The 15,778-nt window shown below is 48.7% G+C and overlaps 5 protein-coding genes across 5 annotated transcripts; all 5 read right to left on the bottom strand.

The window, feature by feature from the left end:
* Positions 1-259: 259 nt before the first annotated feature.
* Positions 260-1,123, bottom strand: N7471_004736 (uncharacterized protein; the record flags this gene model as incomplete). Its single annotated transcript, XM_057277455.1, has 2 exons — positions 1,028-1,123; positions 260-975 (listed from the first exon to the last, which is right to left on the bottom strand). The coding sequence occupies exons 1-2, from the start codon at positions 1,056-1,058 to the stop codon at positions 260-262; spliced, it is 747 nt and encodes a 248-aa protein (XP_057137065.1). The 5' UTR covers positions 1,059-1,123.
* Positions 1,124-2,109: 986 nt separating this feature from the next.
* Positions 2,110-3,597, bottom strand: N7471_004735 (uncharacterized protein; the record flags this gene model as incomplete). Its single annotated transcript, XM_057277454.1, has 1 exon — positions 2,110-3,597. One exon carries the CDS (start codon positions 3,595-3,597, stop codon positions 2,110-2,112), a length of 1,488 nt encoding a protein of 495 aa, XP_057137064.1.
* Positions 3,598-7,420: 3,823 nt separating this feature from the next.
* N7471_004734 (SMP-30/gluconolactonase/LRE family protein) lies at positions 7,421-8,718 on the bottom strand (the record flags this gene model as incomplete). The annotated part of the gene is made up of 4 exons (XM_057277453.1): positions 7,421-8,009; positions 8,103-8,252; positions 8,336-8,496; positions 8,686-8,718. The coding sequence occupies 4 exons, from the start codon at positions 8,716-8,718 to the stop codon at positions 7,421-7,423; spliced, it is 933 nt and encodes a 310-aa protein (XP_057137063.1).
* Positions 8,719-11,357: 2,639 nt separating this feature from the next.
* N7471_004733 (aldehyde dehydrogenase family protein) lies at positions 11,358-13,077 on the bottom strand (the record flags this gene model as incomplete). The annotated part of the gene is given in 4 exon segments (XM_057277452.1): positions 11,358-12,241; positions 12,253-12,537; positions 12,597-12,796; positions 12,845-13,077. 4 exon segments carry the CDS (start codon positions 13,063-13,065, stop codon positions 11,358-11,360), a joined length of 1,590 nt encoding a protein of 529 aa, XP_057137062.1. The 5' UTR covers positions 13,066-13,077.
* A 924-nt stretch (positions 13,078-14,001) lies between these two features.
* Positions 14,002-15,335, bottom strand: N7471_004732 (EVE domain-containing protein; the record flags this gene model as incomplete). Its single annotated transcript, XM_057277451.1, has 6 exons — positions 14,002-14,297; positions 14,357-14,473; positions 14,538-14,555; positions 14,614-14,865; positions 14,928-15,129; positions 15,216-15,335. The coding sequence occupies 6 exons, from the start codon at positions 15,333-15,335 to the stop codon at positions 14,002-14,004; spliced, it is 1,005 nt and encodes a 334-aa protein (XP_057137061.1).
* Positions 15,336-15,778: the final 443 nt, after the last annotated feature.

Raw genomic sequence — 15,778 nt, 5'->3', positions numbered from 1 at the left:
CACATGATTCGAGAGATTTGGTCTTCATTTACACCGTACACCGGATATGACTTCATTTTTTAACCATGAATAGTTGATCTGGCAACTAGGGAGCAAAGAGATGAGAAGAAGGATTGATTCTCTACAAACAAACAGGAAGCTAGCTAGTTAGTTAACAACTCAATAGTTATGTGAAGCCTGACAAACCAGGCATCAGCCAGGCATCTGCATGTGACTGTCCCAACAGTAGTTTCAAAGATACTACTTCAAAAATATCCATCTACCAAGGCAACGGACCATCCTTATTAACAAATCCACCAACATCCCCATCCCTCTCCCCAAGCACAATCCCCAAAATCCCTCTACCAGACTCCAACGGATCCCCAGCTCTTCCATACGCACTAACAGCAGCCTCATCTTCGCCCCTCAAGTTCGACCTCACAAGACCAGGACAGAACGCGAACACCCGCACACCACGACTCTGCAGCCGCTTGTGCATCTGGACGGTAATCATGTTCAGCGCCGCCTTGCTCGCACGGTACTCATCCCAAGGCGCAGCATAAATACTACTGCTGGGATCAGCCGCCAGATTCATCGAGCCCAGACCACTCGAGATATGGATCAGATAAGGTTTTTCTGATTTGAGGAGGAGAGGGATGAAAGCCTCTGAGACCAGACTTGCACCAATCACGTTCGTCGAGAAGATCTGGTTCAGTCTGGCGCGGCCGCTGCTGTTAGGTGCGGCTGAGCCAGCGTTGTTGATCAGGATGTCGAGTCGATTGAATTGTTCGTCTACGGTGTGCACCGCTTGGGTTATGGAGGCGTCGTCTTCCACGTCTAGCTGGAGTAGGGATAGGGTTCCCTTGAGGCTTTTGCTTTGGAGTTCGGAGAGGGCTTTTTGGCCCTTCTGGAGGTCACGACAGGCCATGATTATATGGTGGTTTGGGTGTGCGGCTAGAATTTGGGCGGTTGCGTAGCCGACTCCTGAATTCGCGCCTTGATGGAGTTAGTTTGTTGGACTGGGTTGGTTTTTCAATTGGTGGCCTACCTGTGATGAGAATGATGGTTTGTTGAGACATGCTGTCGTAGTTGCTTAGCTGGTCTGTGGGGAAAGGTTTAGTAAAGAGATCGGATTGAATCGAGTCACGTAGAAAAAATCGACCACTTCATTATGAGCACCACGGACTTTAAATACTATAACCACTCAATGGGATCTGATACTCCTAGTCGGATATAAGCCCTCTATCACCGTCGAATGCCGGTGTTAAGCTGCGCCGGAGAGCGAGAATTGCTAATCTTACACTAAATAAAGCCAGATCAAGACCAAATGTAGAGATATAGTTGAACTGAACTAGAGTAACGCCTGTGGACATATTATCTGTACGTCCTGCCTATCTAGATAGTGGTACACATGTACTATGTTTATGATGTCATATGAACCACTCTGTACCACCTTAGCCTGCATCCCGGTCTCCCGGTCCCGGTCTATCATGGATCGACCAATCACTTCCAAGTATTGTATGTCTCAGAGTTACATTGGAGGCTAAGCTTTTGAGACTTGGGATCCGAGTTTTGTCTTAAATATACTTAGATACGTCTAGACAGCTTCGGCGATTGAGCCGCAAGAGGGCGGTGTTTAGGGTTTAGGTGTTAGGCAGAAATTGCGAGAATGATTGGTCTTTGAATTTCCATTTTTCAAAATATATCTTCCAATTTAACACAAAAATGATGATTCAATACATCGCCAATGGAGGTATCACCGCTGTGCAATCCATACACAAAAAGAGCGAGAAAATCAAATCAGAGAGACAGTATGTGAGGACGAAGTAAGACAGGGTAATATAATGACGAGGACAGAAAAGTATAGGTTTTGCTTTGGGGCCCAACGAGTCTTTTTGATGCAGGAAGAAATGCAGATCGATAGTTATACACACCCAGCCTAAGGGAAGAGGCACTTTTTGAGTAAACCACATCACTAAAGGAGTATAGACCACCTGCGAGCGGCCATGCCAGTGACCGCTTGTTTGTCTCCCCTGGTAGCAGTAGCACACACAAGAGAGAGGGGGATTAAGAGTGTAAGGGAAAGGGAGGAAGAAAAAGACAAGAGAGAAGGAAATAATATTTTGCTGTTCAAGGACGTGACCACGACCCTTGCAAAGGAGGCAGCGGACCCCCAGATACAGATGGCGACCCAGAAGGCGGGCCAGCAACCGCCCGTCCGGCGGGTGCCATTGGTGTTGAAGAATACGGCGGACTTGCAGGCCAGGCAGGTTGGGACTGAACCGGGTCGATCATTCTTCCCTGTGGAGCTGGACCCGCCGAAGTCGGCTGTGTGCCTGAAGCGGATCGGGCAGCATCGGCGCCCGACCAAGACGTCGTGGTGCCCGGTTCTGATGCGGGGAGGAGAGTGGGTTGGGCGGAGCGGGGAGAAGAGGGTCTTGGGGGTAAGGCGCTCAGGGACATTGTGCGGCCGAGGTGCTCGCGGTAGAAGTCTCGCTCGGAGCGGTAGTGGTCTCGTTGCTGGACGAGGGAGCGGAGCTCCTCGCTCTGCCGGCGGATTGTTTCTACGCTGCGCTGGATCTCATCTTGCTGTGCGGTGAGCCGCTGCTCGAGTTGCATCTCGTTGCGCTTGCGATTGCGGAACCGTCGTGATGCATCGCTGTTGGCTTTGCGCTTTTCGGCTTGGCTTGAAGAGCCTGATCGCATGTCTAGTACGCAGGGTATCATTCCCTGTGGGAGGGGGCTGCCCTGTGGTGTTCCGGCTCGTGTGGGGGCTTGTTCGGGTTGGCGTTTGGGGCCTTTTGTTGCGGGGATGGGTCGGGTCAGAGGGTCCATTGTCATATATGGAGGTGCAGTGGGATATGATGCATTGCTTTGTGTGAGTGAGACACTGGCCACTGCTGGGGATACACGGCCAAAGGGACTGAAATTTGAATGAGACGTGCTAGGACTCGTTTCTTGGGAGTTCGGGTTGGTGAGAGGCCCCGGGCCCGCACTGGTTCGCCTGGAATGCAGACTGGTTGTAGAATGCAGCGAAGTCAGCGTAGGAGGCTGACTGCCAGTGAGAGGTGCTACTGAGCGTAGGCCGGTCTCTAGGGGCAGAGGTGAACTAGCAGCGGGCAGACGTGGGCCCATCAACGGTTCGTGAGTAACTAGCGGTGACTGTGCGACACTTGACTGACCAGAAGCCCTGCCGCCCCCGCCAACAAACCGTGCCGAAGGCGATGCTGGGTTCATCAACGGCCGTGAATGAGACCTCGGAGATAATGGCTGCGACGCCAATGCATATCCTGAGCGGGTGGTAGGCGACGTCCCTTGGGGACGAGGTGAGGAAGATGGTCCCGGTAGGCTCAGTGGTTCACGGCTGAGTGCGGCCAGGTCAGCCGTTGCCTGTGGATGATTCAAGATGGCATGAACACCAATGGGTCGCGATGACATGGATTCCAGTGGTGGCTCCACGGGACCATATGGATGCCATGACTGGGGTCGAGGTCGATTTGGCGGCCGGCGGGCAGGATTTCGGTTGCTCGTAAATGCACGGTCATTGTCACTCGTACGGTCATCTGTTTGAGCTACATCTCTGGACAATGAACCTGCACGTCGAGAATCCTGCGACATAGAAACCAAATCTCCCACGACGGGGCGGGAGTTAGGGCATGACCGAAACCCCCTCTCTCTCCTCGTCGCTGGGCTCTCGAGGAGTGTGAGAGAGGGAGGGTGAAGGTGATGGATACCGATCTGAATAAAGTGACAGATTGGGTGAATGTGAGCCCGAATACGGTGCGTTCAACACACTGATTCCTAAGGCAGCCACGATGAATAGGATAATAGGGATATATAGAACAAGAAACTCGATTCTCTCAATTGAGGATCGAGGAAAGATGTTATCAATATAAGGAAGCTAAGGAAGCTAGGAAAGCTAGGAAAGCTAGGAAGATGGGGCGGAAAAGATCCGAGGCCCTTTTAATAAAAAGCTAGAGAGATAGACAAAAGTGACAAAGTCAGAAAAGGCAAAAAATTGGAAAATGGGGCAAGCTTAAGAACGTTGGAATTAGCAGCGGTGAGAGAATGATCCATCACCTGGTCTGGATGGCTCCAAGACAACTTAGTTGTCTCTCTGTCCAACCCAGTCTGGCGGATAGTTGGGCATCTCCTATGGAGACACCCTAGTCTAAGTCTAACCCCCGGAGTATTGGGCTTCTTTTTTTTATTATTCTTTTTCTGTTTTATTTTTCTATTGGATTTTTAGTTTTTAATTTTTCCTTATAATAATTAGAAGGTTAAAATAGAAGGAAAAAGAAAAGAAAAGAAATATAACAGAAATAGAAATAGAAATAGAAGTACGGCGTAGACATAGAATATATCCAATATGTCCAATACAACATATGTCCAATATGTATATGGAGTACATGACTGATATCACCCCCTATTATAGGCAATTACCAAATCCAGCTATAGAGTCATCCTATAACTGGTAAAGTGCCTAAGTACCCGGGGAAAGCGATCGTCATGCACAGCACGAATCATCGGGAGCTGCAAGTGTGCGCCGTCACCATGGACATGGACAGGGACGGGTGGAGACTGACTTTTTTTTTTTCTTTCTTTTTTTCTTTTTGTACTTCTTTTTTTCTCTTTTTGCCATTTTTACCGTTTTTATTATTATTAGACTACTCCGTATTCATTTTGATTTCCCGTAAAGAGTCAAGCTCGGAAGGTTTAGAGCTTTGGGTAGAAGGTTAGTGGACGATAGTATATGACAATGTGGGAATCCAGAAAGTTCCTTCTCTTTAGCAGATGACGCATTGGCAATCTGAAATGTGAAATGAGAGAAACGCCGAACTACTCCATTTCTTACAGTCCGATCTATACCCACTCGGGTATAGTTAGTCAGGCAATCCCCAATAGTTGCCTAGTAAGCCCTGGTAAGCCTGCCCTGGTGGTCCTGTCAATTTCCGAGAGTTTGGAGAAACTAAACCCCCGGGCATGCTATTAATCTTGATATAAAGGGGGTGTGTGGCAGAATATAAATTAAAAATAAAAATAAAAATAAAAATAAAAATAAGAGAAATGAACCAAAGAACCAAAGGCAGAAAGGAAGAAAGGAAGCAAGTTCTCTCCAGATGTCTCTAATTGTCAAAGTTTATTGGGAATACATGTATGTTGTGCATCACCAAATCTTCCCCGTGTCCCGGCAAAAGGGGCCGTTGCCGTTGACCGTTAGGGGTAACTGGGACAGTTCCGTGTATCAGCTAAGAAATAGTCGGTGGGGGGAGGGTCTTTAGCCTCGAAACTTTTAGGCTTTCAGTTGTACAATCTATAACTTGATATTTGTTTGACGTCATTGAGCAGGGTAACAGAGAACAACGAACATATTCGACACTGAAGAACCCAGAATCAACTTTAAACAAGAGCTTCGTTTCACCAGCTCATTCGTGTGACATTTATATAGCCCACAGCGCTGAAAATGATGTCATTCGAATAATAATAAAAAAGTAAATAAACAGAAAAGTAAACAGTAACCAGGTAACAACACTTCTCTATCACCTTGGATTTTGATGCTCCATGATCGGACCAGGCGGAAAGGGATCCGGTCAGGATTCCCCTAGCCTCATTATGTGAGCTGCATGAGAAAGCCGTGTGGATAGCTCTATTCCCGGAGGCTTTCAAGCTTGTCCGAGATCACGGGATAAAGACACCGCGTGGCAACACTTAAATAAGCAGCGGAGATCGCTTTAGTGTCTAGTCGAGAGACACTGCACTAAAGTGGATTCTTGAAATGGGAAAAATAAATTAGCGATTTCATAAGATAGGCGAGCTGGCGCTGGCGCAGCTGAAGCGCCTCTTCTTGGCACTTGTAGGATTTGTTGATCATCCTCAGACATTAAGAGCCATTGTCACCGGAAATGTTTCATCATCTCCGCGGATTCTGATCTTGGTCCATACTCCGTAAGTGGGTAATTAGGCGCTTGTGTGCAAAATATTTGCGATAGATCTTCTTTGGATTATGTGTCGCTTCCGACAGAGTTTGAAGGAGGAGCTGTCAGTCTTTTGTTGCAGCAGAGTACCCGCTATTGTGTGGTTCTTTTCTTTTTTTCTTTTCTTTTTTTTGAGCGAATCATCGGGCATTATTGAAAGAGAAATGCGGTCTGATAGATCCAGTGATTTTGACTGGTTGAATCCAATAGGGGGGCTAAAATATCTCTGGAGAATTTGGAAGTCCATGTTTCTATTCTTTCTACTCCTTACTCCGTACTCCGTACGCAGTAGGGCCCTTTTCTCTGTCAACTTGTGGCTTGCAATCTCAAACCACAGTTCCCAGACCATGGAGTCTTCCTCCCGTATCCCCGAGTTCCCTCCTAGTCGGATGCGTGTCATCAAACTATTTGAATTGTGCAGAAACGGAGAAGTTAAAAAGATATCCGGTAGAATGGATTCATCGATAACTGGATACTTTTTTTCTTTTTCAATTTTCAGGTGTTACTCTCTGACTTTCAAAAGAAGTGGATACTGTCCCCCCTTTTCATGATCTGCTTCGGCCCTGTTCACCGCATGGATCTCCGATTATCTCGTGTCCGCTGCAACCGCATTTTCCTTGAAAAAGCAAAAGAATAGCTTTGTTTAATCTAGATTCTTGGGATATCTCCCGCTGTTTGACAGGTGCGGTAGATCTTCCCCTTTCGAATCAAACCCACACGCATAGTCCTTGGAAAAGCAGCACAAAAGCACAGCACATTGAAATACACCACCTATCACTTGCGCCCTGCAGGGCGGATGGATCCGCCCAAAAAAAAGAGGTGGCAGTGCTGGTGCCCACGCGTTACCTAGCCCCGACCAAAACCCAGCCGAGTTTGAAATCGGACGGAAATCAGGGGAATAAAACCCAGTTCTACTAAAATAGCATGTATGGAGTATATAGTCAACATGATGTGAGATCGAAATGCGGAAGCTGATTCGATCTATAAACCTGGCTTTTTGTCCCTTGCGTGGGCTGCAGTGGAAGGCTACCCAGACCCAGGTTTCCGGACAATGACAGCCCGGACCGGCGTGCTCGCCCGTTTGCTGATCATCGATCGACACTCAGCTTTTCACTGCATATCCGGATTTGTCGAGTGCGTCTTTTTGGGACTTTTCTTTTTCTTTCTGCGAATGGGATGACTACCATTGCCATTACCGCCTTTTGGCCCTGATTTTTGGCGCGGGAAGTGCAAAGTACTAGTGATGCACCATTGATCTTTTTGCTGCTCTACGCACTTGTACGTTGCAGTAGATGCGGCCGAAGTACGGAGTAGAATATGAATAGACCAAGAACCGAACTAAGCATGTTACCCGTCCCGGCAGTATGTCTGTGCTATGTATGTATGAAGTACCATGTAGTTAACTACTATGTACTATGTATCCATGGATATCTGATGCACACGATACAACACAAATCCATCAGACCCTATTCTTGAAACCGAAACTCATTCTTAGGCACGCCGCGGACCCCAACATCAACCCTGAAAACCCGGCCCCCATACCTAACCGACTGCGGGAGCTGGTCATCGTCATGATCATCCTTGGCAGTAGTAATAAACAACTCGGTGCCAACAAAGGCTGGACAGGTCACGTTGCGCGTCGGGAGATCGATCTGACCGATAACCTTTCCGGCCGGGGAAATGCGCAGTACCTTTCCGCCGCCGTAGACAGCGCTCCAGATGCAGCCCTCGACATCAATAGCGAAGCCATCGGGCTCTAGTGCATTGCCGATATCGAAGTGCACCCGACGGTTGCTGATTGCGCCGCTGGACGCATCGAAGTCAAAGGCAAAGATCTTGCCTGTCGGCGAATCCGTCAGGTACATTACGTCGTCGGTCAGGTTCCATCCGATCCCGTTGGGGATCGTCACTGGTGCCAGCATGTGGTGCACGCTCTGGTCTGGGTCTAGTCTGAATAGAACCCCTTCTGCTTCTGGCTTCTTGATCTTTGGGTCGTTCATCGCCCCGGCCCAGAACCGGCCGTGGCTGTCGATTGCGCCATCATTGAAACGCATCCTACATTTTGTAACAAATTGGGGTTTGATGTTAGTTGGTGTTCTTCGAGGCTTTTTTTTTTTTTTTCTCTTCCTTCTCAGGGCTTATGCTTACCTCTCTGCTTTCCCTTCATCCTCTCCCCAAAGTTCATGGGTATCATGAATATAGGAGAGCTTCCCGGTAGTCTGGTCCAGCCGAGCAAATCCATATTTGGCCCCAACAATCAGCTGATTGGACCTTGGGTGGGCAACATTAGCGGTCACGCTAAAAGTCCACGTGGTTGTTCCCCGTCAGCAAAATGTAATTTCCAAGTTTAATATGATTTCCGGGAACGGTTGGGAACCCACCCAACAGAGACATCGGTATCGATGAACCTCAAGGAGTCAGGACCCTTTGCCAGATCGAGTCGATAAAGTTTGTGGTCCCAGATATCCACGAAACGGAACTCATTGTTGGCCACATCATGAAAGGGGCCTTCGAGCAGTGTTCCTGGGATGTCAAGGTACGGCTAAGTGAGTTAGCTGTCTGTGATTGGTGTATATTTCTTTTTTTTTTTTTTTTTTCCTGTTCTGTGACAGGCTCGGGAGAATAATCGTCACGTCTGACCGACACGAGAAACCAGGGGAGAAAAAGAAAATAAAAAATAATCAAAAACACCAAGCGAATCAGGCAATAGCGAATAGCATAGGCTACTGACCTCATTGACCGTCCACCTTTGAATTTCAGACATGCCGATCGGTGATAGAGTGGACACCGCTATTTGGGAACTGAGAAGAGGGGTGAGAGAGGTTAGGCTCACATAAAACGGTTTACTCGTGTTCAAGTTCAATCCAAGTGGCCGATAGCGGAACTAGTCAAGGCAAATTGTCGGAGTCACTGGTGCTCCGTCTGTCCGTATATTGTCCACAGATATATATTGAAGGGAATTATGGAGGAGACGAAAGATGAGAAGTGGGATATGCCAAGCCACCCCCACGAGGGCTTACTATTCCACTTTGGCTGGGGTACTTTTACTACATACATGTAGTCATTAGTACTCCAGACTGTGTAACTATCTACCTATGTAATCTTGAAGATAAAATTATCCTTGTTTTCTTTTTCTTTCTGTGCGAACTCGTAGGACAAGAACGGCAGGGATTCCAGGTCCATTCGGCAATTCAATTATGAAAAACTCTCCAATCCCACGCGCTATTGAATCTCCTGCAGGAATCCCCTGTCTGCAATGCGAATCATCACACAATCAACTCTGAAATACCCATGAACTACGGAGTCCTCCGTACTATGCATAAACTTTTCTATTCTGCATCAATTCGTGCAGCTAGCCGCCAAACTCCTTGTATACATAGTGTTCGGGGCCCGAACATCAAGTATATTCAATTATTATAACAAACAAAGAAATGTCACAAAGTACCGTCAGGTCACTTTTCAGACCAGGGCGAGGTGGCTTTTCACATGACTGACTCTGCATGCAGATGCAAGAGATTCCTGCGTGTGTGTGTGCTGGTGGGCGCTAAGAAACAGAACCTGGAACCTGGACTTACTCTTGACTACTAATCCCGGAATTCGAAGAGTAATCCGACTTTTGCTGCCTGACTCGAAAATTGGGCCCCAATACCGAGTAAAAAAAGACTGCGTTGCAATTTCGATCCGTGCCATGCATGTCCGCGAGTGTGCCTGCAGCCGATTTGTATCACCTTGATTAACGGCGTGATGGAGCATGCAGGGATAGATGAAGAGAGGTGGAAATTGGAGTGTGCTAGATCCACCCTTTCTAATATGAGAATCTGATAGTCAGATTGAGCAAGAGATCTATATTAGTACGGAGTATGTAATAGAAACATTAAACAGGGCAGGCAGCCCGGAGGGCCTGAAACCATAAGGTGTAACGGTTCGGTAGAAACCCCGGCAGTTTCGTCAGAACTAGTCTCTGCTCTTAGATAACAGATGGTTTCCCTTCTTAATTACAAGGATAGTCGAACGCTTATGCCGCCTTGTGACGTCCTTTTTGGTAGCCTTAGATATTCTTTTAGATACTCGGTCGGTCCCGAGGCCCGCAACCAAAATCGCCACAATCATGCTCCTCCACCTCGGCCAGCTGTCGTGATGAGTATACACGAGAGTCTTTTGACGGTATCGTCTGAGTTCTTTTCGTAACACAGCAGCCAATCACGATCTCACTAAGCTGTTTCGTCTAGAGACACCAATGATCTCTTCTTTTACTCCTATTTGCTCAAGTCTATTGACCTTTAGTGCATCATGCATGCGCAATGAAACGAGGCGTCTAAGTGGCTACAAAATGGCATCAGTTTCGTCGTCAACCAAACACAAGATCAAATTAAGTGTGATTTGAAGCGTATCCAAGATGAGATCCTCGTACCAACCACCAATGTCTGTGCTTCGTCCACCCGCAAACGCCGCCGTGCGGTACCTGAAGAATGATCTGTTAAGTCGGAAGAAAGTTGATGACATACCTATTAACCAACTGAATTTTGCATTATTATCATTAATTTTGCTACACTTATGTCAAGTCTCGCTATGCCTAGGTGGGTGGCAGCTCAATGTCTCTTCTGGTACTCTAATTGAAGTTGTGCCTCGATTCTCCCTTACCCATATTTCGTTATCAAGCAAAGTCGAGATATGGGTAAGCGTAAAAATCGACTAGAATGCCGAGGTGGCATATAAGGGGTCATCCGTAGCATGTTTCGCCGTGCACGGCTCCCAACTACCGCAACCAATTAGGTTCAACGGCTCGGTTCAATCCTCAAATGCACCCTGCCGCATATGGTCCAGGTAAGGCTTGCATGCAGCTAAGGCCTGCAGTCATCGCAGCTGCGGGGAGAAGAAGTTGGGCATCAATTGTGCTCGGGTCCGGTTGTCTAACGCGAATACACGGTGATTGACACAGAGCCTGTGAGATTTGAGTTTTTTTCTTCTTCCTTTTTTGGTTATTGTTGCGTATGGGACGATTATTGGCCATCGTGTCACTGCAGGGTGCAGGGCCTGATCTACATAAAGTGATTTCAACTGACTTTACCTGGGCTGTGCCCCATTGATGAGTTTGGGGTTCTTACCATTTTTCCTTTTTCCCTTTTTTGCGATCTTCGTGGAGGTGGGAGCGAGAGCGAGAAGTGGGGCGGTGCAATGGAGATTGAGATTATCATGTCGAGGTGATCTTTGGAAACCTGGGATCTATAGTGAGGCAAAATAGAGAGACAAGTACAATATAGGAGGAGCAAGACCAAATACATATACAATGTTTTCAGGGGTTTGCAAAGATGAGGTGAACAAGAAAGGTTTTTGGTCATTATATATCAGGTCAACTTAGTTACAACGAAAGAGATTACCCATTGTTTCATTAATATGAACAGCTTACAGCTTAGTGCCCATGTTGACGTGGACGGCCTTGACCTGCGAGTACGCGTCCAAGCCAGCTTCGCCGAGCTCGCGACCGATACCGCTCTGCTTGACACCACCGAATGGCACACGGAAGTCACTGTCATTGCTGCTGTTGATCCAGACCATGCCGGCCTCGATATCGGAAGCAACGCGGTGGGCGCGCTCAATGTCACGAGTGAAGACTGCGGCGCCAAGGCCGTATGTGGTGTCGTTAGCACGGGTGACAGCCTCGTCCTCGGTGGTGAAGCTGGCGATAGCAACGAAGGGACCGAACACCTCCTCGCGGTAGATGCGCATCGAGTCCTTGACGTTGGTGAAGATGGTGGGCTCGATAAAGAAGCCACGGCCATCACCGACGTTCTTATGCGGTACGCCGCCGGAAACGAGCGTCGCGCCCTCGGACTTACCAGCCTCAATGTATGAAAGCACGCGCTCGTACTGGGCCTTGGTGACCTGAGGGCCCTGGAAAGTGTCGTCGGAGAAGGGGTCGCCGACCTTGCTGGTAGTGCGGACGACCTCCTTAAAGAGCTCAACGAACTTCTCGTATACAGAGTCGTGCACAAGAATCCGCGATGTCGCAGTGCAGACCTGACCCTGATTGTACATGATACCAATGTGTGCCCACTTGGCAGCCTGCTCGAGGTCCGCATCCTCGAAAACAACCAGTGGTGACTTGCCGCCAGTCTCAAGGGTGACGTTCTTCAGGGTGCCCGCGGCCATCTTCATGATCTCGCGGCCGGTGAGGGTGGAACCAGTGAATGCGACCTTGTCGACGCCGGGGTGGTTGACCAACGCACCACCAGCAACACGGCCATGGCCGTTCACAACGTTAATAACACCCGGGGGAAACCGGCCTCCTTGATAAGACCGGCCAAGTACAAAATGCTGAGCGGGGTTTGCTCGGCAGGCTTAAGGACAATAGTGTTACCGCACGCAAGCGCGGGGCCCAACTTCCATGCTGCCATGGCTAGAGGGAAGTTCCAAGGAATAATCTGGCCAATAACACCAATAGGCTGGCGGAGGGTGTAGGCAAATTTGGCCGGGGTAGTGCCAATGGTCTGACCATACACCTTGTCGGCCCAGCCAGCATAGTAGCGGAGAGTGTTGGTAACCTCACCGATATCGTCATTCAAAGAGACCTGATACGGCTTGCCTAGAAGATATGTCAGTTCCTATTCTCATTGATACTCAATCATCTCCCACGTTACTCACCATTATCCCAAGTCTCGATGGTGGCCAGAGTCTCCTTGTGCTGCTCAATCAAGTCGGCCAATTTGAGCATCAAGACACCACGATCAGTGGCTGGCAGTAGCTTCCAGGAGGGATCCTTGAGAGCCTTGCGAGCGGCCTTCACAGCGATATCAATATCCTCCTCACCGGCAGCATATACTGAGGTAATCTCGGTTTCATTGCTGAGATCCGGTCAGCTGCAAGTCCCAAGATAATTCAGAGGTTCATACGAAGGGTTCACAGTGGCGAACTTCTCGCCAGACTTGGCGGCCACAAACTCATTGTTGATGAAGAGACCGATGGGCTGAGTGTAGCTGCGCCCATTTGGGGCAGTTAATTGCACGGAGATGTCGGACATGACGAAGGGGGAGCTGTGAAATAGGCGACGCGGGGCGATGAAGGAAGTAAGAGTTGATGGAGCTTTGTACAAACAGCAGTGAATACGGAACATGGAGAAAGAGAGAGGAATGATATAGGAGGGGAAGCCCTCCACAGCTGGAAAGTTGGAAGTTGAGCTCCCCGCCTGATAAGCCGATAAAGATGCTCCACTCTCCGGATAGACTTACTCTTCCGAGTCAAGATTCCTCCTTTCTCTACTTGTTTGTTTAATTTGCATTCTTATTCTTTTCTGGTTGGCTGTACATTCCGTATTCGGCGTTGGAGACGTGGATCTTCCCCACGTTGATTCTTGGAGTTCGCTTCTGCTTATCAACAGCCCGAGGTTCAATTTGTTCTCGGCCATGAATGCCTAAAGTACTCGAGGGCTGCAGGGCTGCAGTTACATACATAGCGTCAAACACATCAAATACACTTCGTTGCCGCTAGCTTCCGGATGCTCAAGCCGTATTCCGCGACTCCTTGCATATCGCATCCATTAACCCGCAGGGTCCGACGGGTGTTTCCAAAGTTGAAACAAATTCTGACACAGCTCGTTCAGTGCAGCTAACGGTCGCATATATTGGAAACGCGGTGAACTGGGCGGATAACTTGGCGCACATGTGTGAGGGCGGTCAGATGCAAGTGACGCAGTGACAAGAGCGATGTGACACCATCCCGGAAGTGCCACTTATTAGGGCATTTGTTGCCGAAACCAGGGTGGTATGTCGGTCGGTCATCGGGGACTGGTCAAGCTAGAAAGCAAGCCCATATGGCAATGGCATGGCTGCAGTGGCGAATGGATCCAAGAGAACCGGACTACTGCTGCGATGAGTCTATACCTTACACATATCTCTTGAGGAAACATTGAGTCAAGTAAAATATGCTTCAATTCGCTTGTTCAGATAACCCATGTTCAACCAGCAACGCCATCTATAGAAATCCTTGGAAGAATTATATGGAATAAAACCCTCTGTGCATCGCTTGCATGTAGCGGCTCGCTTTCTCATGCCTATTCCTCCTGGTCACTAGATTCCTTCTTGGTAAACTCCTCTTGCGGTTCCTCGCCTGCCAGCTCCAGTATGTATTTCCATTGCGCCGGAGTCACGGAAGACACGCTAAGCCGGGATTGCTTAATCATTTGAAGATTCTCAAGCGGCTTTCCGGTCTGGCCATGAGACTTCAGATCCTGGAGGGTGACTTGCTTCTCAAGTTTGCGGCGATATTCAACGTGGACCACAACCCACTTTGGGTCATCTCGCTTGGACTTCGGGTCGTAGTACGGGTGCTTGGAATCGAAAGCGGACTCTATTATGCGTTATGGATCAGCAATATGATCAAGTGGTGTAATTTCGAGGGCGACAAACCATCAGTGGAGTGCTCCTGGACAATCTCCATCACTCCCACAACCCCAGGGACTTTGCAGTTTGAGTGGTAGAAGAATGCAAAGTCTCCCTTCTTCATATCGCGCATGAGATTTTTGGCTAGTTCATGTGAGTATAATTCTCGTTGTTCAAAGCTATCATGACTTTAGACAGGACAACCTACCAACATGGTTGCGTACACCTGTTCAATTGTTAGCAATCGGATACTATATGCAGTATTCGCGACAGGTTGGACGTACCATCCCAAGGCTCGGGTGCATCTGCAGCAGCCAAGTCGTCAATGGAGAACTTCACGTCCTTGCCCTTTTCTAGGCGAGATTCAGGCTCGGCCTTCATCAACCAGAAAGAGCGGCCAGTTTCAGGGATTACGTTGGCCACAGGGGCGACCTTCGACTCAGTGGTTTCGCCTTCTCCATTTGGCAAAGGGTTCTTGCGGGGTCTTCCACGACCATCCTTCTTCTTGATCTTCGGTGTGACAGGTGTCGCATCGCCTGATAGCACAGTTCAAAGGTCAGCATATACCACCCACAACGTATCAGTACATATCCCATACCTGAGTCCTTGCGGGGACGCCCACGGCCTCTCTTGGGGCCTGATGTAGTTGCAACCTCAGGTGCTGGCTCGGAGACAATCTTCCGTGGGCGGCCACGGCCACGCTTAGGGGTGTCAGAAGCAGGCTTGGGAATCGAACTCTCGGGGTATTTGCGCGGACGACCACGACCTCTCTTTTCGCCTGTCTGAGGTGTAGCATCAACCTGTTCCCAGTACGTCAGCGCTATACCAACGGTTGGAGTGGAGAAGCCACGGGACGCGACGATCAGCCCCTGCATAATGCACTTACCACTGAAGCCGACGCTGCAGAAGCTGGGGTTGCATCTACAGTATTTCGGAGCCTTTTGGAAGGCGTTGTGACAGACTCATTTGCGCTCACGGCGCGTTCAGACTTGCGCTTGGGTGGCATGACTGCTCAATGTTTTGCGCTGGTAAAGTGACAGGGAAAGGCAGCGAATATGTGCAGGAACTACAGTAAGTGCAGTGGAATTGGATAGAAACTGTACAATCAATGGGGTTGTCCTCCCGTGAACTGTTGAAGAAGCTATCAAGTCAAGCTGAGCGGGAGCTTCCTGGAATGTTTGGCACTGAGCTTGACGCGGATGTGGGTCTGGGGTCGCACGTGATGGGGTCGATCATGATCGGCACTACAAACCTTTTGGAAGTACACAGCTCTCTATGTAGGTAAATAACCTTGAGAGTTTTTTGGGTATTTATCAATATCCTCTCAAAATCCCTCGACTTGCTCCCGGCACTAAATATTATCAATAAATGAGGCATAATTGGTACACTTGGTCATTCCACTACAATATAGAGGTACAAAAAGCATAGCATTCGTCTCTTTTACGTGGC

This window comes from Penicillium samsonianum (genome assembly GCF_028829775.1).
Source record: "Penicillium samsonianum strain IBT 33392 chromosome Unknown utg000003l_segment0_segment0, whole genome shotgun sequence".
NCBI lineage: Eukaryota > Fungi > Ascomycota > Eurotiomycetes > Eurotiales > Aspergillaceae > Penicillium > Penicillium samsonianum.
The sequence above is the reverse complement of the archived record's forward strand: the minus strand, read 5'-3'. Positions and strand labels throughout refer to the sequence as shown.